General features: G+C 41.9%; 1 protein-coding gene across 6 annotated transcripts; it reads right to left on the reverse strand.

The window, feature by feature from the left end:
* Nucleotides 1-235: 235 nt before the first annotated feature.
* ap3d1 (adaptor related protein complex 3 subunit delta 1) lies at nucleotides 236-27,602 on the reverse strand. Of its 6 annotated transcripts, none has more exons than XM_063890976.1 (35): nucleotides 27,297-27,602; nucleotides 23,564-23,659; nucleotides 22,610-22,690; nucleotides 21,416-21,496; nucleotides 21,198-21,305; nucleotides 20,900-21,029; nucleotides 20,095-20,234; nucleotides 19,308-19,381; nucleotides 19,165-19,214; nucleotides 18,950-18,999; nucleotides 18,538-18,586; nucleotides 16,574-16,719; nucleotides 16,246-16,394; nucleotides 15,749-15,979; nucleotides 14,934-15,156; nucleotides 14,397-14,542; nucleotides 14,148-14,289; nucleotides 13,760-13,831; nucleotides 13,269-13,344; nucleotides 12,916-13,115; nucleotides 12,461-12,534; nucleotides 12,043-12,066; nucleotides 10,531-10,699; nucleotides 10,156-10,296; nucleotides 9,690-9,743; nucleotides 7,819-7,932; nucleotides 7,175-7,330; nucleotides 6,726-6,773; nucleotides 5,859-5,879; nucleotides 5,314-5,503; nucleotides 4,752-4,840; nucleotides 4,349-4,434; nucleotides 3,889-4,010; nucleotides 3,051-3,130; nucleotides 236-2,914 (listed from the first exon to the last, which is right to left on the reverse strand). In XM_063890976.1, exons 1-35 carry the CDS (start codon nucleotides 27,390-27,392, stop codon nucleotides 2,819-2,821), a joined length of 3,804 nt encoding a protein of 1,267 aa, XP_063747046.1. In that variant the 5' UTR covers nucleotides 27,393-27,602; the 3' UTR covers nucleotides 236-2,818. The 6 variants fall into 6 exon arrangements, with proteins under 6 accessions (XP_063747046.1, XP_063747045.1, XP_063747048.1 ...); XM_063890975.1 differs by having other exon boundaries at nucleotides 10,156-10,299; XM_063890978.1 differs by lacking the exon at nucleotides 12,043-12,066 and having other exon boundaries at nucleotides 10,156-10,299.
* Nucleotides 27,603-27,664: the final 62 nt, after the last annotated feature.

Consider the following 27,664-nt stretch of genomic DNA (forward strand, 5'->3'; position numbering starts at 1 on the left):
TCGCTGTCAGTCATTGGGGGGGTCGATTACTTCTGCTTATATGCAAGGCATTCTGGGACATGACGTTTAAAGCAATGCATCTACCGTAGCTTCAGACCACACATTTTAGTGGTTATGTGCCAATAACATCCTGCCTGTGTAATACATATGACACACATCCTCCACACACATTATGTGACCCATATGTTAGAATAGATAAAAAACAATATGTTGTTCACAGAAACACGATAAGGACTACAGACGCTTCTGAAAGCCTTTATTTTTAATTTGGGTGGACTTTCTTTAAAGGGAATGTAGATAATTTATGTTGTCCCCTTTAAAACATTTTACATTGTACAGCTTGATAATGGAATATGGAGAAATGAAAAGACAGGACCTTCCAAATTCAGAGTCATACCAGAGTATATTTCAATGTCACAAGCCAAACTTGGTAAAATAACTCACTACAACTGAACCAACAGAGCTTAAGACAGAGTGGGTCGCCTCTCAGTACACTGCTTCATATGACCTGTTCCATTCCACTTATTATAGGGAGCCCCATGCCGTTAGTGTAATGACACCAAATATAACCCCCTTCCTTCCCCTGTGTTTAATAATTTAAAACATTCAACGATATCACTTTTTTTTTTTAGTTGTCTGAACTTGTAGATAAAAACACAATACCATCAAAAATAGAGAATGGTCAAGTAAACTTCTTTTTAAAAAAAAAACTATAAAGAAAAAGGACAAACTGGAATGACAAGTTTTTCTTTGTGTAAGCATGTCAGAAATAAAAGGAAATAAAAAGTGTAAATTCCTAATCATGCAATATACACATTTTAATCAAAAATGCACAGGATAATGATCAGAATCAGGACAATGGACGATTAGGGGAATTGTTTTTTTTTCCAGGTTCTATTATATCAGTCATTTGCAGGAACAGGGAATACATACATACTTATTTTCTAGTGACGGTTCTGAAATACAGCGGATCACTCGGCATTCAGACTCAACTACAGGACAGAAGATCTCATGGAATGGCTGACCTGATCTGCAGGTCACAGACATCATTATCATAGTCGTTATCTAATATAGCAGACAGATATGAAGAGGGCCTTACCAGTATGTGTGATCAGAGACGCTACCGAGTCGGTTTTTATCTTGCTACAACAAGGTTAAGTCGTGCTGGACCGGGTAGTGACCTCAGACAGTACCTCTGAGAGATTAACAAGAGGCAGCCATTTAAAAATAAACGTGGCCCGTTCATGTTGTCACAATGTCAATGCACAAAAAACGGGAAGGCAGTTTCTGAAGGGAAAGGAAACCTTTGGGTTTATCTGGGTGTCAGTAAAGCTACTGCAATGCTAGTCAGTGGCACAGGTGTAAATGTCTCACATAATTCCTCATGAAGACAGACAAAGCTGCTGCTAACAGTGTGGAGGCTCCCTTACATTGGCAGTCATGTTGCCTAATACTGATTGAAATGTAACCACAGTTTCTGCTTACAAACAACTTGCAACCTGAATGTTTTAACATTAGAGGACAGGTTTTGTCGTCTCTCAGCTAGTCAAATTTGACTTTCCTAAAGAAAGGAGGCAGGACAGCGATGTAACACGGGCAGCTTCATGCCAGATTATTCTGTCCCTAACTTGACCATATGGTGACACAAATAAAGGCCCTCAGCACCATATCAGTTCCATAAAAATAACAGTATCTTTCTGTGTATTACAGGAATACAACATCTTCTATTTAACTGACAAATCCATCTGTGAGTTGAAGACGAGGCTGATAAAAGGAGGCAACGTCCAGAGATCTCACGTTAGACTGCACACTACTCTGAGGTTAAATTGAATTATTTTGATATCTTCAAATTAATCTTTGATTTGGGAGAGGAATGATATGTTGGAAGTTCTTAGGGGATCAAACTGCAGCTTAGCACAGTTGATTGAGGGAGCAGATAGACTGGGTAGAGAGGGGGGGCTCTACGAAACTCACAAAGCGCTGGAATAGGTCAGACTGCACAGCTAAGGCACAGAGCAACCACTCATCTACTGTACTAATCACCCGTAGTGCCTCACAAGGATTGTGTTGAACTAACACCAGCAGATCTGCTCTGAGCCTTGTCAAAAGGCAAGTAGGGCAACGGCTCTGAAAGAAGTTTAAAATCCATGCCTTATATGTAGCTTTGGTTACACCTCCCCACTACTGTGAGGAGGTTAGAGTCCCCATTTTCCAGTTTGAGAAACATCAGTTGCATGGTCTACAAAGCTGAGCAGCACAAACACTGTCGTTAAGAGGGCAGAAAGAAAAGGGGCGAGACAAAGGCGCAGACAGGTTTCAGACAAATGAAAAGAGACAAAACAACAAACAAACCAAAGACAAAAAAAGAACTGCAAAACAGTAAAATCACATTTCAACCATCAACAGCAAAAGTCCAGTTGTCAACACTACATTACATGACTGTCACAGAGTGAATTTCCGACAGAGTGAAGGTACACAGGAAGGAGCCGAGGACGCAGGGCATCCAGAAGAACGACCTCAGTACAGTCATGGGAAACCAGGAAGTAAAGATGAAAGTGCGCTGCAGAGAAGACGGCGCATTTACACAGTGAGTCTGTAAAACAACATGGAGTGTGTGGGAGTGACCACAGAGCTCAGCGGAACAGAGAGTGAAGAGGAAGAAGGTAAGGGGGTAGAAATTTTGTGAATCTGAGGACTAATAAATAGGGCGATACTGGGAGTGCCAGCCGCAGTGTTTCGTAACATGATTATGTTGTGTTGCAGCGAGGGGGGGTTGCATGGAGGGGTCGGGGGGGCACCCTGGGGCTGTCGGACACAATCAGCACTGAGAGAAGGTCTGCTTGATCTCATCCAGCACATTCCCGAGCAGCGTCGGCTCGTCACATTTAGCGTCAATGGACACCGTCTGATCAGACTGGGGGGGGGGGAGAGAGAGAGAGAGAGAGAGAGAATCAAGCTCACGGTCTGAGTTTACTTTAAAGAAAACCACAATAGGTTATGAAGATCTGAATTTGCAGAGGATAAAGGAGAAGTTTCTTTGGCTCACTCACAGTTTTGACCAGCAGACAGACGTGGTGACCCTGGATAGATCTGCTGTACATGGAGGCACAGGAGTCGATCCTCTCCACCACTGGACCAAGCAGACAAACAGAACTGTCAGAAACACTCTGCATGCACTCACGTGATCAAATCACTCTCAAGTGTTTCTTGTTTTATACACGGTTTACCACATGAACCTTGTATAAACCAGACTAGTGGTTTACAGACATGATTTATTTTTCATGCTTGATGCAGATTTTTTGAGAGCATGGCGGCTGATAGTAGAAATGTAATGGCTTCATTCATGTTTTTTTGATATCTGAAAAAACAAACTACCTAATAATAATAATAAAGTCAACAACTAAATGATCTTCAAATTCATATTTATTTCAGACTATTATTGTTAGCATTGTCTATGTTTGCTTAAATGGATCGGTCTGCAATCACTTATTTTAATTTTAAAAAGTGTATCAAAAAAATGCACTTCACACACAACATAGATCAGCACATCACCACCAAAGTTATTGTCTTGGCCTTCATTGATCCCTTAATGACTACTATAGATGAATAAATAATCGGCCTCATGAGGGCAGAGAATATTTGGTCGATACAAATTAGGTAAAAATAGAATCAATGAGATGAATCTTCCACTAAACGAAACAGAAATTCATGCCAAATACTCAAGTGTTGAATTCTGTATGGACCACTTCACTCTGAAGTTTATAAGGACAGAAGTCTGTGTGTTGAAACAAATATTATATGTCCTGGTGTGTGTGTGTGTGTGTGTGTGTGTTCGTGTGTGTGTGTGTGTGTGTGTGTGTGTGTGTGCGTGTGTGCGTGTGTGTGTACCAGAGAAATGGTGGTGGAAGCAGATCCTGGCCAGGAGGTGGTGGAAGGGCATGCTGATTCCCTCCAGTTTGACGGAGCTGCACTTCAGGTCGCCCGACTCGAGCAGCTTAGCGAACGCATCACTGGAGAAACAAAACAAAATAAACTCAGTGTTCAGTTTATACTTCATCAAGAGCTAAAACAACTCAGAAACTAAACTATCTGGCATTTTTTTATTATCTCCAGATGATAAATTGCAGTTTACACACTGACCGACTTTTCCTCTAGTGTCACAGAAGATTTACATTTTAGGCACTCGACACTTTCCCCAAGCACTATCCTGAGGCAAAACTGCTCACACTGTCAATCCTTCAAGTTTATCTTAAAGACGGGTTTGAGCCGTCTCTAAAGAATGCAAAACATTGTCAGAATGAAGTTTTTCCTCCTCTTTAACGTTGGTTGTGACACTTAACAAACGAACCTGTAGCAGGGAGTAGTGATCAGGTAGGAGGTGCAGGTAAAGTGCAGTTTGAAGTCCAGTTTCTCATGAGTAGAGGAGTCTTCATTCTGTGGGAACAACAATAACAGACAATCAATAACATAGAAACGTGGCACTTAAACGATTCTCTTCTGGGCTGTGAGCTGCACAGAGCTCTGGGTGAAACGTATAGCTGGTCAGGATTCCTGGAAGTAAACAGCTTCTGTAAACTACGCCAAACTACTGCACTCAAAATGTTAAAAATCGAGCATATCAGAGCATTAAAAAAAAACAAGCACGGACAGAAGCTATTTTAAATATGATACCATTAGAGATCATGTTTGTTTTAAGGAATAGATGCTGTTTAAATATTCCGGTGTGTACATGATTGTGTTTTTCTTCAGACCTTGACGATGAAGGTGAGGGTTCCCTTCAGTTTCTGCGGCATCACGATGCTCTGCATGGTGAACACAAACCGCGCCTCATTGGAAACCCCTGAAGCACAGAGAAGAGTTCACGGCTAAGTGATCAGACTTTACAACCCAATGTGAGGTTTGGATTAGATTGGGGATCATTAAAATTGAGGACTGACACAACTTTAGAGATCTACAGTGACCATCATGACACTACCCACAAGAACCATTCTGTATGTTGTATATTCCCGGGTACTGATTCCCAACCCTTTAAACTAAATAACGATGACAGTTCTGAACAACTGTTGAAACTGTACAACTAACCCAAATAGTGAATTATTATTATGATTACTTTTATATCAACCCTTCAAACTTTAAACCTTTAAAAGGTATCTTCACAGAAACAAAGGGAGTCCTGAGATATATACCAACTGTTTATTATTTTTGATACCTTTTAAAATAAACCACACCTCCCCAGGTTATGAATCAGTGTTTCAGAGAAACAAATGCGTCTTTTTCCTCAGACTTATTTCTATATTTCAGATGATCACTGACCAGGGGGGAGTTGGAAGGGGACGGTGAGGCCATCATGCGCCCCCGATCCCTCCGGCCTCTGCAGCTTGGAGTTGAGAGAGTCCAGCACGTTGAACTCCATGGATTTCAGGAAGCTCTCACACTTGTTTTCAAAGATAACCGACACCACCACCTGACTGCCATCCTGCAGATTCCCCTGGATGTCGTTCACCTTTGTGGGAGGAAACATTTCAATTATTTTTATTATGAAGTACGTTTATTTGCATGGGGAAAGACCGATCAGCTGTCTAAGCCCCCTATGTTGTTTTTCACTGAACCATGATTATTTACAAAGAGACACACAGTAAACAAAGCAAATCTGTTTCACAAAGCCATCACCGCAGCACACATTGATTTTCCAAGAAAACCAGTCGGACCACACGGAGAAAAAAAGAAAGGACCATATTCAGAAACAGTAACTTAGTCGGCCCCAGAGGCCAGGTTGTGAAGAGCAACAGGCACAGAGAGCAACAGATCTAGAAAGGAGTTTAAGTATATTCTGCCACTGACAGAACTTCAACCAGTACCTGATCAGCATCCTCCAACATCTTTAAAGAGAGGGAGAGAAAATCAAATGTCTGCATACTTTGTTTTTTATGTTCATGCTACCTTTACATCAATATAAACAGCCGTAACATGATTATTAGAACTACCCTTTAGTCTGTGCAGAGGAAGGTTAGAATTTGTTCAATTTTAAGGGATATATTCTAAGTCTAAGATTTCACCACCAGAAGAAGATTGAATTAGAAATGATGAAGAGATCTTGGAAGTTTCTTCTGGCTAATTTTGGAAGCGGGGACATTTTGAAAATGTATCAGATGAATTATTTTTTTATTAGCTCCTCTCAGTTCACATATGGTGATGATTATGCGCAGGACCAAAAAAAGGGTCAATTATTTTAGGGAATCCCCTCTTCTGAGGGAAATAATGTTTTCCTTATTATTTTCTATTGCAGAGATAAGCAGCTGACAATGTCGCCTATGAAGGGCAAACATCACAAGGTCAATCTGGCAAACAAACCAATACTTTTGTAATTGTTCTATAGTGTAAAGTAATAAAACTTTGATTTCCGACCCGCGGTCCTTCCCGCCCTGACTCTCTCTCCCACTTCCCACTGTCACTCTCCACGGTACTATCCGATTAAAGGCAAAAAGCCCCCCAAATTGATCTTAAAAAAAATATGATTAACTCGGGTAGATAAGGACTGCCCAATCTGAACATGCACACAGCTCAGAACAGCTTCGGATGTCCTAAATTAAACAAGTTGATTAAATCTTTATGGGACAGAAATTAGACCAAATTTTGGACAAAAATGTTTCATGCATTTCAAAAACTGAATATCCCCGAGCCAACTGGTGAAGTCCTTCTTCGAGCAGCATCTCGTCCTCACTCACCATCTTGATGTAGGAGTTCTCCGCCAGCAGGCAGTAATTGGACATGGGCTGAAAGGAGAGAAGAGCTCAGGTCAGATCAGGCATTCTCTGTCGCTCTGTATGCTAACTAGGCAACAGGAGCTGTGTGTGTGTGTGTGTGTGTGTGTGTGTGTGTGTGTGTGTGTGTGTGTGTGTGTGTGTGTGTGTGTGTGTGTGTGTGTGTGTGTGTGTGTGTGTGTGTGTGTGTGTGTGCACAGCAGTCAGGGGGTTTACATGGTGCAGTCAAGAAGCACAGATCAGAGTCATGATAAACAATGCTGCATTTATTAGCTAATTGTGTGTCTGAGGTCAGTGACTTGTGACTACTTTCCTCCTTCGTTAGATAAAAACATGCTACGCTAAGAGAGAGCCAACTGTTCTCCTCCACACCGCTGGTGGAGGTAGACCTGCTGAACACTGAGGACACTGACCGGCAGCGGCTCTTCCTCCTCCACGGTGCCGTTCTGCACCGACTCCTCCCCTCCTGCGTCACTGTGGCGGTGATGATGATGATGCTTCTTCTTCTTTTTCTTCTCCTTCTCTTCCTTCTCCTTTTTCTGCTTCTTCTTCTTGTGTTTGGAGGACTTCTTATCATTGAAAACCCACAATGAAAGAAGGACAGAATTTGTTAGAAATGCTACGAGGTTGAATTGGTTATTTAATATGTGTCGAAACATTCCTCCAAAATGTAAAGCAGGGGTTTTCTCTAAAATGTCAGACGTATTGATTCTGACATAAAATAACGGATTCTTTTTAAGTGAATGTATTTATTTTATTACTTTGTTTTTCGCCTTCCCGTTTCTTTAGATGTATTTTCTAGGATTTTTTCCTTAATGTCTGCCTAGTGTTGTTCCGTTGTGCTTGCCATGTTATCAGCCTTTCACTTTCTTTTGGTGAATATATACTTTACTGTCTTAATGAGAAGACCAAATAGGAACTGGCAGACCTGTGGTACTTGATTCACACAAACATGTGAGAATGAAAAGCAGCCAGTGTGCTGCATCCTGTCAGGTCACTGTGATCTGGAATCTGCAGCGCAGCAGCCAAACAGCCAAACTCGTCATTAGTGACTCACAGTCTCCTCCGCCTCGGTGTCTTTGGGCTCTTCAGGCTCAGAGTCTGGCGCCGCGCCAGAAGCCGCCTCAGGCACAGGGTCTGCTGCTGCTGCTGCTGCTACTGTTGCTGCTCCCTGTTTTCACACACACCAACATAAACACACACCACGGGGTTAACAGGGAGAAACCATAGCGTGTAAACACAGACACTTTGGTGCCACTTTGGAGTTGATTGAGGTTTAGTGAAGTTAGGGAGTGCACTCATTCATAAAGAAAGTTATTTGTGATCAGCTGCACCCTACGAGTTCTGTGACAACACAAACATAATCCTGATTTGTTAAAAGAAGTGCGTCACATTCAAGATTACTAACCGACAAAAGAGCTTGATCCCAAAAGTCCCTGCCTGATTATATCTGTAGGCCTCTACACATGTGCAGTTGCTTTGTTTTATTCTGTTGGGTATCACTAGCTTTTGCTGACAGAATAAAGATCCTAATTCACAGGATCCTCGTGACAACCTATATACAGTAAATGCTGTTGTAAGCTGCCTGCGGCTCAATATGTGAGCTCTTGACAACTGACAACCAATGTGAAAACAAGTTTAAAACACAGACATGTCGAGGCATGTCTTTAAAGGGCAATGTTTCGGGGTCAGAAAGGATTTTACTGCTTTCACAATTAAATGAGAGACCTGGTCCTCACATGCCGAAAATGTATAGATGAGGACACTGTAATGACATGTGTGAATGTCACTCTAGGGGGAATGATAAAAGGAAAAGTGTGACCTTTTTTCAGGGAATTTGCTTCATATTTTATTGTTGAGTCTTAAATAAGAAAATCAATATGTTGAGATAGCAGTCTGTTAGCTTAGCATCAATACGGGAAAGAAGGGGAAATAGCTAGTATGTCCATAGGTTTTAAACCCTTCACCTCAAACAAACAGAGAAGTGATTTTCCTTGAATGAAAATGTCCTTTTGACTTTAAAAAGTCACATAATCAATAATTCATATTTTGTGAGTTTTTGGGTAAGACTACGTTACAGGACGTTTTTTCTAAACCCAAAGTATTGTGTAAAATCTTGAGACATCATTCATTAATTTCTTCCTCCTCCACTACTGCAAGTCCGATTTTTCAAAATTGATATTGATTTTCACTATCTGGTTTTCTTCTTCTTCATTTGTCTTATGCTAGATTACCGCAGTCAACTGTTGATCAGCTGAAATCTCCGTCAGGACTAATAACTGCTGCAAACAAAACTGTAAATATTTACAGGGCAGCTTCAACTCTACCCTATTTATAGTCAAATGTTGGGATATTTTTGAACATGATATTTCCTGTCTCAGTGTGAGCAATTATGACGCTCAAAAGGACAAACAGAAACAAAGATGACCCCACATGATCATGGAGGAAGCAGTCAGAGGACACGTGGTGAGGCGGTGGCGACAAAAATAAACAGACTTCAGGCCGCATTCCTGGCCTCAAGCTTAAATTGTCGACACCACCAAACACAACAATAATCAATTCTACTTTGACCTTAAGACCGACACGACACCAAGCCAGCAAAAAAACAAAGAGCTGAGGAAGGGAACCACTGGCATCGTGAGACGGATACAGACAGACCGTGTACACTGACATACATTCAGACATGCTGGAAAACAGAGGAGAGGCTGGAGAATGAAAAGAGGTGTTATGTGACCTGTGAAAGAGGAAGTCTGGTCAAAAAGGTGAGGTGCTCAAGAACAAACTGATCCAAATCAAGAGGTGATAACGGGAGAACATAAGGCTAAAACAAACATATGAGGTAGATCAATAAAACATGGAGTAATGAGAGAGGAAAACTGTAGAGATGAGGGGAGGAGGGGACAAGGGAGCAAGGGGGGGAGACTCAACCTGGGTGTTAGAGGGCACTGGAGCGTTTGAGAGCCAGAAATCCAGATCCGAAACCTAGAAGAGGGAGGGAGGGAAGAAGGAGTGCCAGGAGGTGAGAGGGGTGAGGGCCAACCGGGTTCAGTATCTTTCTACTATTCATGAAAACGGAGACAGACATTACACTGTTCTATTTCATGAATAAATCAAGTATTTGGCGAGAGTCGACTACGGGGAAACTGATACTTGATCACTAAGGCTGATTGGGAGGAAGCAATGGAAGCGTTGAGTCAATGAATGATCGAAGATATCTGTATGCATGTATCCTTTCAGCAGAAGCTGAACACTGTTTTCAATAATATTCTTAAGCCATTTTTTATCAAGAATTTTAGATCAGATAATCAGAATTCTGGGTCAAATCAGATCTTAGAATTGTGCTCTGTTGCTAGGTTGAAACAGGAGTTGCCTCTACATCTTAGTAAGGGCGTACCTCAGCGGTGGTGGAGGAGGGCGGTGCCGCCACCTCACTGGTTTCCTCTGATTGGACCACAGGCTCGTCCTCCTGACCCCCGAGAAGATCCTCCCCCTTGTCCTCATGTTTGTGCTTCTTTTTCTTTTTCTCTTCTTTGCTCTTCTGCAAGAAAACAGGAGCATAAATTCAGCTCGTGTCACAACAAGGTTTAGCGAGAACCACAACTTCTGAGTCATCACTTCACAATGGTTGACAGCTTCTTGTTGTTTCCCCCCCCACCCTGAACCATTAACGTGATTTACTGGTGTAAAGAAGCAGTTTCATCAGCGAGGCAGAATGAGGTTAGTCCGGTTTCCAGGAAGAAAAAGAGCACAGCCCTGTTGACAGCCTCACCTTCCTGTCCCTGTCTTTATCCTTCTTCTTCTCTTTCTTTTCTTTGCTGCTCTTCTTCTTGGGCTCCTGTGAGACGCTCCTCTCTGCGTCTCCATCTTCAGCAGGGCTTTTCAGAACCTCTGCAGCACGGTGTGACCTGACGGGCAGCTTTTCACTGTCCGCAAGAGGCCTGGGCAAACAAAAAGATGCACAGATATCAGTTTATTTGTTCAAATTAGGACTTTTTAAGGTGGATACTGCCCAGCTGGAGTAAAATACATTTTACACCTTCATGTATTATTTTGTAGTAGCAATCTGTTAGAAAAAAGGTGGATAGGGGTGGTTTGGTGCAACAAAACTCTTGTTTTCAGTCACATATTCTGCACTGTGCAGCAGCCAAGGCACATTCAAAGCATTGAGACATTACTCTGGCAGGGGTAAAGCACTGGGACTGCAGCTAGAAACCACACCAATAAATTCCTCCACATTAAACTGATAACACCTGTCACGTTTTATTTTCCAAGACTGGCCTCTTCAAAGCAATAACGTGCAGTATAGCCCCCTGCTGGTGGTTATCTATAGAGGCACACAGCTCAACGTCAACTGCCCAGACATGGACAGTTTCGCTTTATATCTTGAATAAAGATTTGTTTCAATTTGTATTTATTCTTTGAGCTTCAAATAACTAGTTAGTAATGAATAGCATTTTTCTTTTCTTTTTTATATTACTTTAGTAAAAGAAAGCCATGACATTTCACTCCAGATGTTTACAATAACTAATGCATAGTCTCCACTCTTCTTCAGTTCTTAGTCATACTGATAGAACAAATTGTAAAAGAATGTGCTATAGATAAAAGCTAGCTGCATAGCTTTTGTCTTAAGGGACTTTTTATTCCAGCCAATGGAAGGCAAGGCGTATCCGCTTAAAAAACATCTGGTGAGAATTTGGAGGCAAGTCTGCAGAACTGCGCGGAGGATCGGGGAACTGTAAGCAAAAGAAATGTAGTACCCAACCCCTGGGTTCTGTTTCCTAAAAGCAAACTGCAAGAGCCAAAACAGTCTTTTCCAGGAGGACAGGTTGGGAAAGATTTAAGCCATGAGAACATCAGCAGCAGCCAGAGAAAATGTTTATGTTGTTTACTATGAAACTAGAAGCCACTAGAAGTCTTATCAACCAGATTCATTCTTTGGAGGTAAAGATTCTTATTTGAAGGACAGTACATTCACAGAGCAGTTTGTTTGGGAATACAGTGATATGCTGCTGATATTGTCAAGCTCATACAGGTTATCATAAGAAGCAGGATAAGAGGAAAGGGATACTAGATATCAGTCTAGGTCAAACGCTACAATGATGAGTATGGAGTGATGCTATGGAAGGAAAGAAGAGCAGAAAGAGGGAACCGCAAACTCCAAACGAGAGAGCTGAGATCTATGTTAGTGAGAGGAGCAAGACATCTATTTAGAGAGAGAAAGACAATCCATGTGCAGGCGGAGCCGCGGTCCTGCCGCCGGGGATGGGGGGGGGGCACTCACCTGATCGCGGCCTTCTGCACCAAGCTGCCCACACAAAGAGGCAGTGATGGGTGTGTGTATGCAGAGAAAAGAGGAAGCAGAAAGCAAATCACCATGAGACCGAGTGAGAGGAGGGAAAGGGCTGAGTCACTTTGATGCTACTGCCGGGGAGCTCAGGAAACAATTACACTGAAGAAATATTCAGGTTATTAAAACAAATCTCTCAACTTCTGTGTTCCTCAGCTCTACTTTTACACTGGAAAGCCAGCTCAGACAGATAGGTCAATGATAATTAGTTTCATGAAAACATTATCAATGAATCTTCAAACCACTGGGACCACTCTAATCATGTCAGTGGTTTCATATACAGATTCATAGTAATCATTCCCCGATTTAGTAGAACTGAAGTACATCCCTCTACATCTACGTGTGGACTCACTTGTCCAGGTCGATGTCCAGGGCTTTGTGAGGGTCATTGGGATCTTTGTCATCATCATCACTGGGTAAGGCATTCTGAAATAATGAAGGAGAAATCAATGAAACAGAGAGGATAACTTTCTATCGAAGATCTTTAATCCGCAAGACAAAATGTGAAGTGATCTGTGGAGATATTGACTTCCAGTCCAAGTCGTCGTTCAGCTGAGCATCCAATAAACAAAGCAAACGATTTTGTCATGAAATTAATAACTCAGTTGTGCGTTGGTCATAATAAAAAGGTCAGAGTAATGTGTCAACGGCAATATAATTCAGAGGATAACTGATATATCTTTCTTCTTTTTACATCGAATTCAAGTCTTTCAATATTGTGTTTTGTACAGATTTAAATCGAGTTGAATTATAATTTTAAATCGAGTCATTAAAGCTTGTCAATTCAAAACTCCAGCTCCAGCGTACCTCTGGCATCTCCTCTGTAACAATGTCGACCATGTGCGCAGGCGTGATGTCCTCCTCGCTCTCTGGACCCGAGTCGTGTTTCTTCCCTCGTCCGCTGCGCTTTTCTTTCCTCTTCTTCTTCTCCTTCTTCTTCTTATCGGCTCTGTCCTTCTGCCGACGCTCCTCCTCCAGTTTCACATACTGGTCGGACATAGGCAGACCTGTGGGACGGAAGATTAATTATTTTGATTTTAATAATTAGACTGAATCTGAAGCAGTATCTTATAGCAGGACATTTACTGGAATAGCCACTTGGATTTTGGTCGGATTTTGAAAGTTTTCTAATTAGTGTTTTGTGGTAGTGTTTGCGTTACCTGGGACTTTGAGAGGCACAGTGAGGTCAATCTGCACGACAGGGATGTGCTCCACTCCGGGGGCCTCCTGGTACACCTGCACAGAGGAGACATTCATTTAAAACATGACTTCAGAGGAGTACATCACAAGTTTCATCAGGATGCTTTAGACACAAATGTTAAATATGCTGATATGACAAAGCCATATTTTCATTAGAAATGCAAATGAATGAAGCAAAATATTTAAGATAGACCTTCACTCCTTCTCTATAACGTGCCACATTACTATGTTAAAGTGCAAATGTTTCAGTCAAAATAAGGGAGTATCTTTAATAGAAGGATTTGTGTTGTTGCATTTCACTTTGCATCAATTCATAAGATCATGAATCCACCAAAATGAAAAGATCATCGCAGTCCTACTTCACTTCTCTTCTCCTCTATACAACAGACTGGTTTCCACAGAGGCCTGAAAATAGAAAATAAACACTCTTGTGATGACGGGGTGAACACACCTTCTGAGAGGACGGGGAGGCCTTGATGTAGAACGGGTTGTTGGCTTGCTCCTGCTTTCTGGCTTCTCTCCTCTGGGGGGGGAGGATGATAAAAAAACAGCAAGATGGATTAATCAATGAGACACAGCCTGCATCGGGTAAGCATGAGAGGGCGACCACGTGGGAGGCCAGAGTCACAGCAAAACTGAGAGAAAGTCGATATGGTTTGGAAAAAATACTGCTTGAATATGTCTAGACAGAAGACCACCTTTGGGTGTAAAATATGAATGTCGAAATGTTTCCAGTTACAAGAGGTACAATATAGATCTGTATAGATATAAACACTATTCAAAAATCACTGTTACTCAGCTATTATTTTCCAAAATGCTCCCCTCATCGACCGGCTCACCTTTGCCAGCTCCTTCTCGTCCACCTCGGTGTGACGGGGGCGGGAGTGTTTGGGCTCCTCCTTGGAGAAAATAGCCTTGGGCTGCTCGTCCTCAGACTCGCTCTCAGACGGAGGCTCGTTGATCCAGGCATCGAGGTCCAGACTGCACAAACAGACCCAGTTACAGCTCACCGGTCAAGACTCAAGACCATGCAGCGCCATCTCAACTTATTTGAATGTGTGTATTCCCCATGTACAGTGTTCACTCACCCTTCAGGAACAGGCACTTTCTTCTGTGCCTTTGGGGCAACAGGGTTGAGTTCTCCAGCGAACAGAGCGATGACTTCCTCCGCTATTTCTACATCCTTCTGCTGCAGTTTCTGGATGTACTTGACCAGCTGCAGGATGCAGGACGCCTAAGGACGAGACAGAAGGAGAGGCGCGGGGGGGAGATCAGCAGAGTCATTTATCAGAATTGTACAAAGTGCGTAACCGTGTGAAGCAGGCCTAGGAAATTAATCACAATTTTATTTCAATTAGGATTTGGCTTCCAACTATTTCGAAAACAAGATAATGGGAGATAAAAAGATTATTGTGCCGCATTATCATTTATTTTTTGCCTTGAAAGGTTTACTAAGCAGGCCAGGGACACAAGATTAATGACTTTAGTGTTTTTAATTGCGAGTATGATTTTAGTCGATTGGCACTATTTTGAGATATAGCATGACGAAATTCAAAAGGGTAAAATAAATGAGTTTTTGTCTTAGGTAAAGAGAAAGGCAGTTGCGTGTCATATATCTCTCTTACCCTCTCCTGCACCTCCAGGTTGGCGCTCTGGACGAACAACGGCAGCCTCTCAATCATCATCTCCTGTGCTGCAGTGCTGTCCGCGCTCCCCTCCCCGCTCTTCAGCACGGTGGCAAACAGCTTGGCTGCATTCTGTACGTACACGGCCTGGATGTGGCCCGGTAAGGTGGCCACCTTCGGTCGCAGCATGGCCTCTAATGTCTGCATCGGGTTCTCCAGGTGTCTGAGGAGCAGAGGAAGTGAAGTTAGATAAAGACCTGAATGAAAAGTACATTGAATCCCATTACAATTTCCAGGATGACTTTGAATACTAATGAGCATTTTGTAAAAAAGGAGTTCTTTAATTGCCTACAAATAAAGCAGTAAGTGTGTCAAAGACGTTTGAAATCGCCTCCAACTGAAACGACATTTGCATCCGACCCTAATAGATTTCAGAGGTGGAAAACCAATTTAGAAAAAAATGTAATTGAGGTTGTCTGTTACTTTTGACAGGTTAAAAGATAATTAGTCAGAGAGACAGATTTGCATATAGATGAATGTGTAGATAAAAGATTGTATGTCATTCGGGTAAGGTAGCTTGTTCTAGGATGATATAGGAGGAAGGAAACAGAGGTGGGAAGCACAGTATCTTTACCAAACCGTCATTCATCTCCCTATGGATTCATAAAGGCACCGGGGTCATGAGATACCTTATTGTCAGCATTATAGTCATGCAACTTTTATGAAGTGTTGTTCATCTTACCTTCACTACAGTGTACAAAAGACACACAACTGTGTGTGTGAGTGTGCATTTCAAAAGAGATGAATAAACGTACTCTGAGAATTCCCCACAGATCCAGGCTGCAGCGTACAGCACTTCACAGATGCCCTTCCGCTGCACGTTGCCCGTCAACAGGTGAGCGTTGTCCAGCAGAGTTGCCATCTGGGCAACGGCAAATCCTCGGATGGCTTTGACCCGGATCGCCACGTCCAGCATCTGAGAGGCGATGAGGTGGCCGTGCCGTGTGCCCTCTAACCGGGTCAGCTCCACCAGGATACTGATGTACCTGTCAGGAGGAAGAGGGGAGAAATAATGTCAAACAGAGGGAGAGGAAAAAGTGCAGATGTGAAATACAGGACACTGCTCGTGGGAAGTAACTGGCAGTATTCAAGACAGATAGTCAACTTAATTGTTATATTTATTTGACCAAACACCACTACATAATAACTAGAACAATGCTGATGAGTAAATCTACATGATATCCAAGTCAAAAGACAAAAACTTAATCCTAATTTCAGTCAGAATTCACACTGGTAAGGCTGTCAGACGGACCATTCGAAGTTGGTGATGTACTGGTAGTTGCTCTGGCTGCAGATGTCGATGATCTTGGTGAGCAGCTCGTCTCTGTAGGTCGTTCCCTCCGCTTTGTCCACATGCAGCATCAGCTTCTTCACGATCTCCATCAAGTTCTTTTTGGACACCTGGGAGAGCAGACACCAGGTAAACAACGGTCAGATTTGACAGATAAAATAACGAGAGCACAATTGGCTTTATAATATCTTGCACAGTGAAAATAATAATTGTACCAAATGTTAATGAACTCAGGGCTAAATGAACACACATATGATCATCATTGTAGCTCTAGTAACACTGAACCTACCATCCCATAGAGCAGGTCCAGAGCTCTGAGGCGGATGGACTCGTCCTTGTCGTCCAGACACTGGAGGATCAGGTCTTTGTGAGACTGCACTGACTTGGGGTGGGTCTTCAGGATCTTTGACATAGCCAGCAGGCCCAGGTACTTCACTGAAAAACAAACAAGACCTCAGCGTATTTCCTCACAGACGTAAGAGCACCCTCAGCTTTTCGTACCCTAGCAGGTAAAAGATAAACATCAGCTGGCATTATTCTCTAACGGTACAATCATGTTGCTATAATATTTGCCATCATTTGTAAACCTGATTATTCTTACTTGATTGTTGAACAACAAATACCTGGTTGTAGAAAATTACTTGTTGTTTTCCAGAGGACAGAGACGTCGTAGAAACATTTTGAATTACACTAGTACAAACTACTACTAACTACTGCACTTTCATACATCTAGTCAGTCTAAAAAGCGTTGGTGGCTAGAAAATACTTATTTGTAAATATATATGAACAAAATACTGTTGCTTTATCGTTCATGCAATAATCTATAAAAAAAAAAGAATATGTAAATGACATAAATTAAATAAAGGAAAGGAACACAAAACATGCAGAACAATGGAAAGGACACACAAACACACACGGTACAACACACACACACTGGACACAGTAGTTTTGTTTTGCTTTATCCTCCGTTGTGTCGCCTGGCAGCTTATTTTTCTCACCAGAAAAAGACTTTTAAAGATTCAGAAATCTGCTGACTCACAGCCTCATGTTGAATATCTAATTCGACAGAGACAAATGCCTCTCAGGTTCTTGGATCAATAAGAGAGAGTCACTCTGGGGGTGAGGGTAGTCTGCTCACTGCGGTGAAAACACTGCAGGAGTGATCAGGGACACCAGGAGTGACCAGGGACACCAGGAGTCAGTGCAGCAGTCGGAGACGAGGACACTGGATGTACCTTCGGCAGATTCTTTATCTCAGCCAGGAAGGCCTGACTGAGTCATGAAATGGGAATCGCATAAATCTAACATTTCATTTTGTTTGCTGCCTTCTGTAAATGTGTTGATAGGGACAGTTTTGTCATAAACTTCCTCACATAACTGCATTTAAAATATATTTATGCTGCACTGAAGATAATAACCGTAACAGCGGAATTAATCTATGGATCTAGTGTTTGCTTCAAAACACAATGCTTATAAAAACTGCAACTCAAAGGCGAAATATTTTTCCATTTTAGTAGAATGCAACACATTCAATGCATTAAGCATGGTGTTACAGTATGTCCACTGCTTTTTGTTCAGATCTCAACTAATATGAATTTATTGGTTTTTTTGCTTGCAAAGAATGTCTGAAAATTGCCTAGTTGTGCTGCACATCGCAGCCTTATTTTTGTTGATGATTTTATCAGTAAAGTATCTTCACAATCCAGGGAAGTCCTGCTCTTTCATCTACCTTTTTATCAAGGTATTGGAAAGTGTTGTACCTAAAGCATGGCTATGAGGTGCGCTGAAAGGATAAACACAACCTAAAACCACAGGTTCACAGTCTGCTCTATGAACATCAGAGGTCTATTTCTACTCCACACACAAAACTATCTATATATGGGTGTCCAGATAACTCGAATGGCTGGATTCAGTATTCTCAGCTCCAACTGGAAGTGTGTGTGGGAGTGTATTTATAGAGTCACGCCTTATGTTGGTGAACAAACTGCAAACTGGCAACTCTTATCCCTTTCAAATTGAAGCAACAAACCTTTCTGTGTCATGCACAGGGTTTGTTGTGAAAGGGGTATTGACATAAGTGAAGTGGTATTCTAGGCGGCCCTCCTAAATTAGGGAGGGAGTTTGATAATGTTTCGAGTTATCCAGAGTCAGGGGGGCTAGGTTGTTGTCGTCTAAGGGGGTGGACTGTTCCATAGTCAGAAACACGCAGACAATGAGAAAATGACACACTGCAGGCATTGACAGAGGGCTCACAGTTCTGGTCCGAGTCTTCTATCAGGATTCGCAGTTTCTGCACACAGAGCTGAAAAAGAGAAAGAGAGAAAGAGGGAGGAAGCGATAGAAAGGGGAGGGAGAAAGGCCGAGCCATTAACATCATTTTCCACAACATGTTCAGTCTACTCCTACAAAACATAAATGAGACAAAAAGGGGGAAATTGGGCTGATAACTGATGGTGCATGCATTTGTTGAAATCAAAACTGAAGGCAGGAAAGAAAAAGATTTATGAATCCTGCGTTATCATTGATGTGTGTCTACTTTACATGTGTGTGAACAGAGGAAAACATGGAGAAAGCATGCATAGTGGTTCAATTGGGGGGGAAATGGTTATGATCAATATGTAACCAGATGAAGGCGCAGCTGGGGAAGTGGACCCCAGAGGCTTACCTGGATACTAGCACTGTGGTTAGGCATCCCCGACGACAACGAAATCAACACTGCAATGTGGGACAAACAAGAGCAATTAGCGAAAAACTAAACATTTTGGGAGAAAATGAAGGGTTCAAGATGTGTACTTCACATAATAAAGAGGAACTGAAATTAAAAACAGTTGAAGGTGAATGAGAGTGCTACCATTGTTCACATTTAAAACCAGTACTGACCTGCTATCACTGTGTTGACACATTCATACAGCAGCGACATGGCAGAGGTACTGTGAGAGAGGGTGAGAAACAGAGAGAAAGGGAGTTATACATCTGTCAAATCAAACAGATTCTACTCTCTGGTGAAATGTTCATCGTCTAACCTGTGGATTAAGTTGGTCAGAGGTTCGATCAGCTTCTTCCCCAACCGTGGCTCCAGTGGTGTGAGCGCACCAAACTGTAACACAAACAGGCGCCACGACAGTAGATTATAAGTCACATCAGAATGGGTGCTTATGTTTCATTTAAACTCAAACATGGATGGATTCAAGGAGGATCAAGAAGACATTTAGAGCTTTTATTGGGATTTCCCATTGTGTCAGTGCCCTGCAGCCTGCAAGTACTAGAGCAACGATTTTAAAAGAGAGAATGTGGTTTAAAGGACTAAATGTCAACAAGTATAAATGGAAGCAGAATATTTCTCTATCATACATACATTTTGAGAAGAATTACCTCTATTTCTACAACTTAACAAAGTACCACCTTTCAACACAATCCACAGCTGAATGTCAGTGTCAACGTTATGAATAAAGCTTCTGACTATTCGATACAGCCTTAGAAAACGTGTTTTATTTGTATTTGACTTGTAGCACATGTAGGAGAAGGGATGTTTCTGTTCACAAAACACAACTTGGTCAGCCGTGCAACATGTCACATGACCTCACTGCATTTTGACCAACGCTGGTGAAGTAACAAGTATCTATTCCTCTTTTATGGTGGAATTACCCTTGTGTTATTGGTGCAATACTACGAGTAATAAAAAAAGTGGCTTGGTCGAACACAATATATAATGAATGCCTATGATCCATTTTGACAAGAGCATAGTGGTATTACAAGAGATGTATCCAGGAACTGTTCAAAGGGAAACTTCTCTGGATCCTGTTGCCTCACCAGTTTGATGATCTTAATGAGAACCCAGTTATTGGTGGAGGAGGTCATGAGCTTGAAGAAGAGCGGGGCCAGAGACAGGTAGTTCTTGGGATTCCTCCGAGCCAGCTCACAGATCACATTTACTGCTGCAGACTGGACACCTGCAGAGGAACCAAGATGATCAGAAAATCGCAAGTAATCAAAATAATGAATTAAGTACGAGGCTATAAAACAACGATGTGTACGATATAACAGGCAGAGAAAATGTGTCTAATAAATCTCTCAGGATGCCTAATAATGACTGAGATAGCTGTAGAATTTCAAAGTTGATAGGCAAAGTCAATTGTCAGCCACATTAAGGTTCTCTTCATTCATTCATTTTTAATGTTGAACTACCCGTGTTTTTAAGGTGTTCTAGTGAAAAATTGATTTTGGTTTTCCCTTTTCCTAACCAAAATATACCCCAAAAATCTAATACCCAAAATATAAACCAGACCCTGCATTTGTATAATGTTAGGACTGGAAATATTTTCATTAGATGCATTTTGTTTCATCAAGGCACGATGCAATTTCTTGTGCCCGATGTTCAATAAATAAGTACGACTCCACACTGGCATGCCATAAAGCCGGATAAATGTCCTGCAAGATGTTTCAGTCTGCAACAAAAATAGTCCCGAGCTGTTGAATATTCCCAGACAGCCCTGGCAGTCTCACAGATGAGCCTCCCTTAATCTCATATTCTTTGGTGCTGAATAATTCATAGGGTTCAGGTGACAGAGCACAAGCTTCCTGCCTAACAGACTGACTGCGGAGGCTGTCTCGGTACCTGGGTCTGGGTCCTCCAGTTTCTCCTTCAGCCTGGGGAAAGCAGGTCGCAGGGACTCCGGGTACTTCAGGAAAACCTTATACATGATCAACACCGCTTTCTTTCTGATGTACGGTTTAGTGTGGGACATCTAGGGTGTGAAATAAAGTCAATAAATCAATAAAAGTTGCGATTCAATTGAAAAAAGGAATGTTGCACAAGCCAAAAAACTGAGAGGGAGGAATAATATCTGTATCATGAAAAGAAAACCTTAAGAGTCCTTGTTGGGAAACCTTTTGAAATATTCCCTATGACTCACCAGTGTCATAATGTCATTTGCCAGGTCCCGAGCCAGGTCAGGGGTTACAAAACAAGAGAGGCCGGTGAGGGCAACACCTGTGTCATACTGGTTGGGACTGCTGAGATCCTGGGAAAAAAAAGAAGAGAAATATTAGAAAGGAAGAGACCAAAGTACAGAAAAGGTTGGCCGAGGGCTAAATACCATCATATTCACATCAGAAGAAGAACATCACTGACCTTTCGAATCTGATTGGTTGTCAGCATGATGACATCAGTGCTCTCATGAAAGCACTGAGAGGCCGCCAGGTAGCCAATCCTCTGTAGGAAGAAAAGCAGGCAGAAATAATGACATACTAGAATAGGAGGATGAAACGGAGGATGAAATCCTCTTTATTAGTCACATACATGCACACAGCAGAGCACTCACAGTGAAATTGGTCCTCTGCATTTAACCCATCCTAGTACTAGGAGCAGTGGGCCCCTATCGTGCAGCGCCCGGGGCGCAATGGGGAGGGGGGATTGGAGGTGTCCGGTGCCTTGCTCAAGGGCACCACAGCAGGGCCTAGGAGGTGAACTGGGACCTCTCCAAGTAGCAGTCCACTTTCCATATTTTCAAGTCTGTTCGGGGACTTGAACCGGCGACCCTACGATTCCCAGTCCAAGCCCCTACTGACTGAGCCACTGCTGGACTGCGCTGTATTGTGTTTGAACGGTATGTGCACAATGCTTTTATTACAAACACTTGTCAACCAGAGCAGAGGATCCATGGAGACTTACCAACACAGTACAGTGTGACTATTCCTCTATTTTTGGGTACATAGTGATGAAGTTAAAGCTCAGCATTAAACTCACACCATAGTCAGAACATCTTCAGGGTAGGGTTCAAGGATCTTCTATGATTTGTTTTGATACAAAATGGAATGAAATTAAAGCCCAGCTTTACAATAACTCTGCATGGGAGATTCCACTGCTTCACTTCCCATTATCTTGGCTTTATAACACTTCCTGCTCAAGTTTAACGGTGCCTTTAATAATGTTCATTCCCCATTACAGGTATCAGCAGTGCTTCAAAATCTTAAAAGCTTTTCTACTGAATTTGCTTCCATATGCTGTTGCATGTGGTCTGAGCTTCTGGTTGGTTCAACAATCTAGATCTGCATGACATCGATGCCGGAGACATTTGTAAATAATTTCAAAAATAGATTGAAACAAGTGTTTACATTTTTTAAGTTTCTTCTAAAAATCAGACCTGATAAGTCCTGGTAGTTCTTCTAACTGTTCATTTTAAGACCTTTTAATATCATGAAGACCTTAAGAATCCAAAGCCTTCTAAGACTTTATAGGATCCACAGGATCAAGAACATCAATCCAGAAAGTGACAAGGATGAGAGTTCTGCATTTGCAAGACGTCTAAATATATTTTAATCGTACCTTGTATGTGAACTTGGAGGAGCTCATGACTTCAACGATGTTGAAAGCGGCCCAGCTGACATCATAGCCGAGCATCTGAAGCTGTGACACGAAAAAGAGAAGAGAAATCAGGAGAGGGGCTGTAAGATGTCCCTGTGGCTCACAGAGAGGCTCAATGCATCAAGCCATCTAAAACTAAATGTGGGCCTCGTCGGCTATAAATAGAAAGAGTGCTTTTACAGAAATTGTGCTCAATAAGTGCAGGCTGTTAGCCTTTATGCTGTGTAGTGACTAATCTTCCTCTCCAAATCAACATGTGTACATGCAGGCTTGTACCCATTTAATATAAATGTATTAAGTGGTGTCTAACAGGTCACTTCTGTTTACCCCTGATGAAGCCATGAGCCAAAACAATGGGCTTCAACATGATGCCACTGAATAGAAAAGATCATATACAAAGAACAAATAGTGTGTGTGTGTGTGTGTGTGTGTGTGTGTGTGTGTGTGTGTGTGTGTGTGTGTGTGTGTGTGTGTGTGTGTCTTTCTTCCTCAGTTATCACATTGAAAAATATGTTTCCATTATTGCATGTTAATCTGAAAGTGTTTGATCTTACTTGAAAGCTACAAATGTAATGCCTGCCTTAAAAAAATATTCCTTTTGACAGAATATATAAATAAGATTATATTTCTGACCTGCTTTTGGGTCATGTAACAAACCACATACGGATTGATTGCTTATGAATCAAATCTTATCAGATTTGTTTGTTTAATTTTCTCTTTGTTAGTCTTGGGTGTTGATAATTCAACTGATTCCCTGATAGTGTTGTAAGAATAAAGAGACTGGCTTTGATTTAGTGAGTCGTTCCGAATAGCAGTGTGTGTATCTATCCAGAGAAACACAGGTGGGTTTTCACTGAGGGACAAACAATGATAGTGTGTATCAAGATGATTGTGTAGGGAGCAGAGAGAGCTTACATAGGTGAGCTTGCACACGGCATTGGCTTTGACAGCGATGTTGTCCTGCTTGAGCTCCTGTTTGATTTCATCGATGCATGTGGAGATGTACTTGGCCTGAGGGCAGACAAAGGAGAAGACAAACAGACATCAGATCAGATTAGGAGTGATATCCAGAGTGGAAGGCTGCTTTCAGGACCCAGAAACAAGCTGGAAGATTTCTGCTCAGTCTGCTGCTATCCAAGGCACACCCCAGCAGAGCTGGAGCTGAAGTTAGAGTAGCAGAATCAATCAACAACTATTATTCTAGAAAAAAAATGATTGATAATGAAAGCAGTTGTCAGCCGAAACCCTGGCTTAATATTTGATATTTAATATTTCTTATACTAATGTAGAGGCCCTGTTCCAAGTCCTAGTTGAAACAAAGCATGTTGTTTCGGCTTGTAGACCAAGAACTTTCCCTCCTGAGATTGCCAATCCTTACACATGAAATGGTACGACTTGTCTATGAGCGTGAACACGCTAAAACACTGTCCATGCAAACATATGATACATACAAAATATTAAAACAAAGGTTTCCTACAGCTCAAGTCAAACTATAAAGATTTTTGTTTTAAATTGCCAATGAAATGAAAGACAACACAGCTATCCTGCTATCCAGGTGTGCAAATGTTTATGCTAGAGGCTTCTGGTAAACAAATTATACAAAAATTGCTGTTTCTAATTTTGTGATAAATTATTCAATCATTAAAGTGAATGCCAAGTGAAAGAACTATTCATAAAATCATACATCCAGTATCTCAGCATTTTTAGGATTATTGAACAACTGATGATGATTTTGGAAACACGAGCAAAAGATTTAATTGAACCACTAATTACACAGCTGCTGAACATTTATTTACGCAAGTCTGAGGTTAAAAGGTGACTCTCCCATCCTCTGAAGCACTTCAACAAAAGAGTGTTGCCAGGAACCTCACCCCTGAAAGAATGAGTGAAAAATAGCTCTTACAATAAACTCCTGAAATAGAGAGAGCAGAAGGTACATTGCATTCAACAGTGGAGGGCGAGCTAAGTGAGACCACAAGATAGAGAAATCAGTCAACCATTGTTGAGAGGAGTAGACCAGCAACACACACACACATACACACACACACACCTCTGTTGAGTGAGAGTGTATGCTGGTCATGTGTGTGCAGTCATGAGACAGCACAGTGATAGAAGGGGGTGGAGAGGGAGAGGGGGAGGACTGAGCTCTGCTGCTATTCCCGAAGAAACTGAGGCTATCAAGGAACAGCAGATCAGCAGACACACACAGTGCTGCATCACACTCATTCTGAATGATTGGTTCAGGACCCATTGAATAACTGAAATTGTTGTCATAGTGCCAACAAAGCCAGTCTTCAGCCAACAATGCAGACTCAGCCGGACATAAACAGGAAGGTCTGTACTTAAAAGAAGAACAAGAAGGCTGAGTGTCCGCTGAAGCTAAAGCCTGGTTCTATAATATTACAAACATGCTTAAAGTTCAGACATCCTGAAAGCATCTTACAATGGGGCTGCTTCCAATTGGCATGTGAGGGAGAATGAATGAACTGTACAAAAACTCAGCACTCACGTGAGAAACTAACTGTGGGCTGACCAGGAAAAAGTCACACACACTGAGGCGTACACACACACACTCACACAGTGTATTAATATTTCAGCAAACTGTCCACTGTTGACTGGGCAACCAGCACCTTATCTACGAAGCCAAGGTTGGGTTACAACTCGAGAACCTCTTACACTACATCAAGAGATCAAGGATTGATAGCCTCAAACAACATAGCCGATCCATGTGCTAGATTTCCAAAATAACATGAAAAATAAGTACTTCATGAAACCCTAATTATCATTTGTGTATCAGCTACTTAGCCTGTTTTACGTCGAACGTTTTTTACATGCATCCATGGTAAAAGAAGAATCATTCTTGATGAATTAAAGTGAGGCTAACAACAGCAACACTATGTCAAAACATTAGTTTGAACTCTCAAAAAACCTGTGCAGCAACGCAACACAGGAGTATTAACCCATATCTAACGGTCCTCTAGTAGGTTAGTTATAACTTAAAAACACAAATATAGATCTTTAATCTCCAAGCAACATGTGTATACTGTATAGCTAATATGATCTAGTGGTTTTGCTCATGCTTTTAAAATGTGGTTTTCAAGCAGGTTGGCAAGCAGTACAAATCTGCCACGTTGAGAAAATCCCAAAGCTGCCCTCAGGTTAGACACGCTACCTCCACTTTTCACATCTGACCTAAAGCTGGTAACAGGTGTGCACAGCAGCACAGTCTAGAGCCCTGTGCAACCACAATGCAGCGATCCTGCATTATACCTCCACCCCCTCCAGCTAACTGACATTTGTACCAGCAGTAACAATGTAAAACACAGCCAATACAGGGATTATAAAAAAAGAGCAGGCTGATGTGAGAGATTGAAACGTGGCTCTCCCCAAACAGTGCCATCTAATGGTCCATCCCTCCCCCTCCTCCCTCTCAGGTCTGGTGCTGATGAGCCTGTCATCTTCACAGAGCTGTGACAGGATGACATCAGCTTCCATAACTGAGGGGATGTATAAAACAAGCTGCTGGCTGACTCATTTCTCACTATTTACAAAGGATGTGTTTTTTAAAACCCATTAAAAAAAGATAAAAATGCCTATTTCAAAATCGTTTGCCCATGCAATCAGAGCATGATTCATTCAACAGAGTCCTCAAATCACAAGAGACAAATATCACTGGATAATTCCTACAAATATGAATCCATACTCAGATCATTCAATGCCTTTCTTTAAGGAGCACGTAAAGTATTTCACAAGAAATCCCCTTTGGTCATAAAACAGCAAATTCCTTAGGAATTAGGGAATTAAACACCAATATTTTTAATTTGGGGTCATTTTGGTGGTGTCACGGTTCATGTTTTGTCATGTTAGCCTTTTTTTTCTTTTTAATAATATTTCTTACTCTTTCTTTACTCATTGTTATTGTTTTTGTGTGTCTTATCTTGCTCTGTAAACACTTTAGGCTGCATTTTGCATGCACCAGTTACCATATAACAGCATTTCCCCCTAGGGGGATTAATAAAGGTTCATCTTGTTATTATTATTTCTATATTGTGAATATAATTCAATACAAATGCCAATCATTGATAAAGTCATGGTAAGATGCCTATTGGTAAAACTTCTATTACACATTACCTTAGCAGTAATCTCTGGTATGATTTGGATGGAATAGAAGAGTAATCTCCCGGTGAATTCTGATAATCTATCGAGCAGTTTCCTCCAACGTCTGTCAGTTAGCTAAATGTGCTAGCTGTCAGTTAGCTAGGTTTGCTAGCTGTCAGTTACAACGTCTCATTGCTTAAAACCTAACATGTAACGTTACCAAAAAGTTAACATCAACATTAATTACCGAAAGTGTTATTCATCAAACGTTTTAATACCATTCACTGCCTAAAAGCAAGTGTTTGAGTGAATGTGGGTGACAGGACTGAGCAGACGCTACCGTTAGCCGGCCAGCCTACCTAACGTTAATTCATCTAGCTTTAGCTATTAACGTTAGCCGGCTAGCCTACCTAACGTTAAATCACCTAGCTTTAGCCATTAACGTTAGCTTGCTGCTCAGCGATAACGGTAATGTCACTGTGCGCCGAGTAAAAAACATTAATGAATGTCAGGTTAAATGTTGTTCCGGTGACACTGGGGGTTGTTTTACCTCTTCTTCCTTGTGATTCCTGATGCCACGTACTAAATCCTGAAGGTTTTTATCGAACATCCGATCGATGCTCCCTTTGACAATCTTCAAAGCCATGTTTGCCTGTGACTTGTACCGCTTCTGTCCTGCGGGGCGCCTTGCAGAGAGGAGTAAGTGGGTGCCAACCGACCCTCTGGACTGTCTCTCATCCACCCGGGTACCTTTAGTGTGCAGGGTCTGCTGTTGTTTACCAAGCCCGGGCAGATGAAGCTGAGGCCGGACGGGGCGTCCTGTACTGTGCGAAGAAGCTGGGAATGGATCAGTGTAGGAAATGGCAGACAAAATGGCGTCTTAAGTCAGCTGACTTTAGTATTATGCGAGACTCTCAT

Source organism: Eleginops maclovinus, chromosome 9 (genome assembly GCF_036324505.1).
Source record: "Eleginops maclovinus isolate JMC-PN-2008 ecotype Puerto Natales chromosome 9, JC_Emac_rtc_rv5, whole genome shotgun sequence".
NCBI classification, from domain to species: Eukaryota; Metazoa; Chordata; class Actinopteri; order Perciformes; family Eleginopidae; genus Eleginops; species Eleginops maclovinus.

Excerpts from the sequence above, each read along its gene's own strand:
- ap3d1 (XM_063890975.1), bottom strand. The coding sequence starts at position 27,392 with ATGGCTTTGAAGATTGTCAAAGGGAGCATCGATCGGATGTTCGATAAA. Across the intron at positions 16,395-16,573 it reads TGGACCTGCTCTATGGGATG|GTGTCCAAAAAGAACTTGAT; the intron begins GTAGGTTCAGTG and ends CTGCTCTCCCAG. Across the intron at positions 13,832-14,147 it reads ACGAGAAGGAGCTGGCAAAG|AGGAGAGAAGCCAGAAAGCA; the intron begins GTGAGCCGGTCG and ends CTCCCCCCCCAG.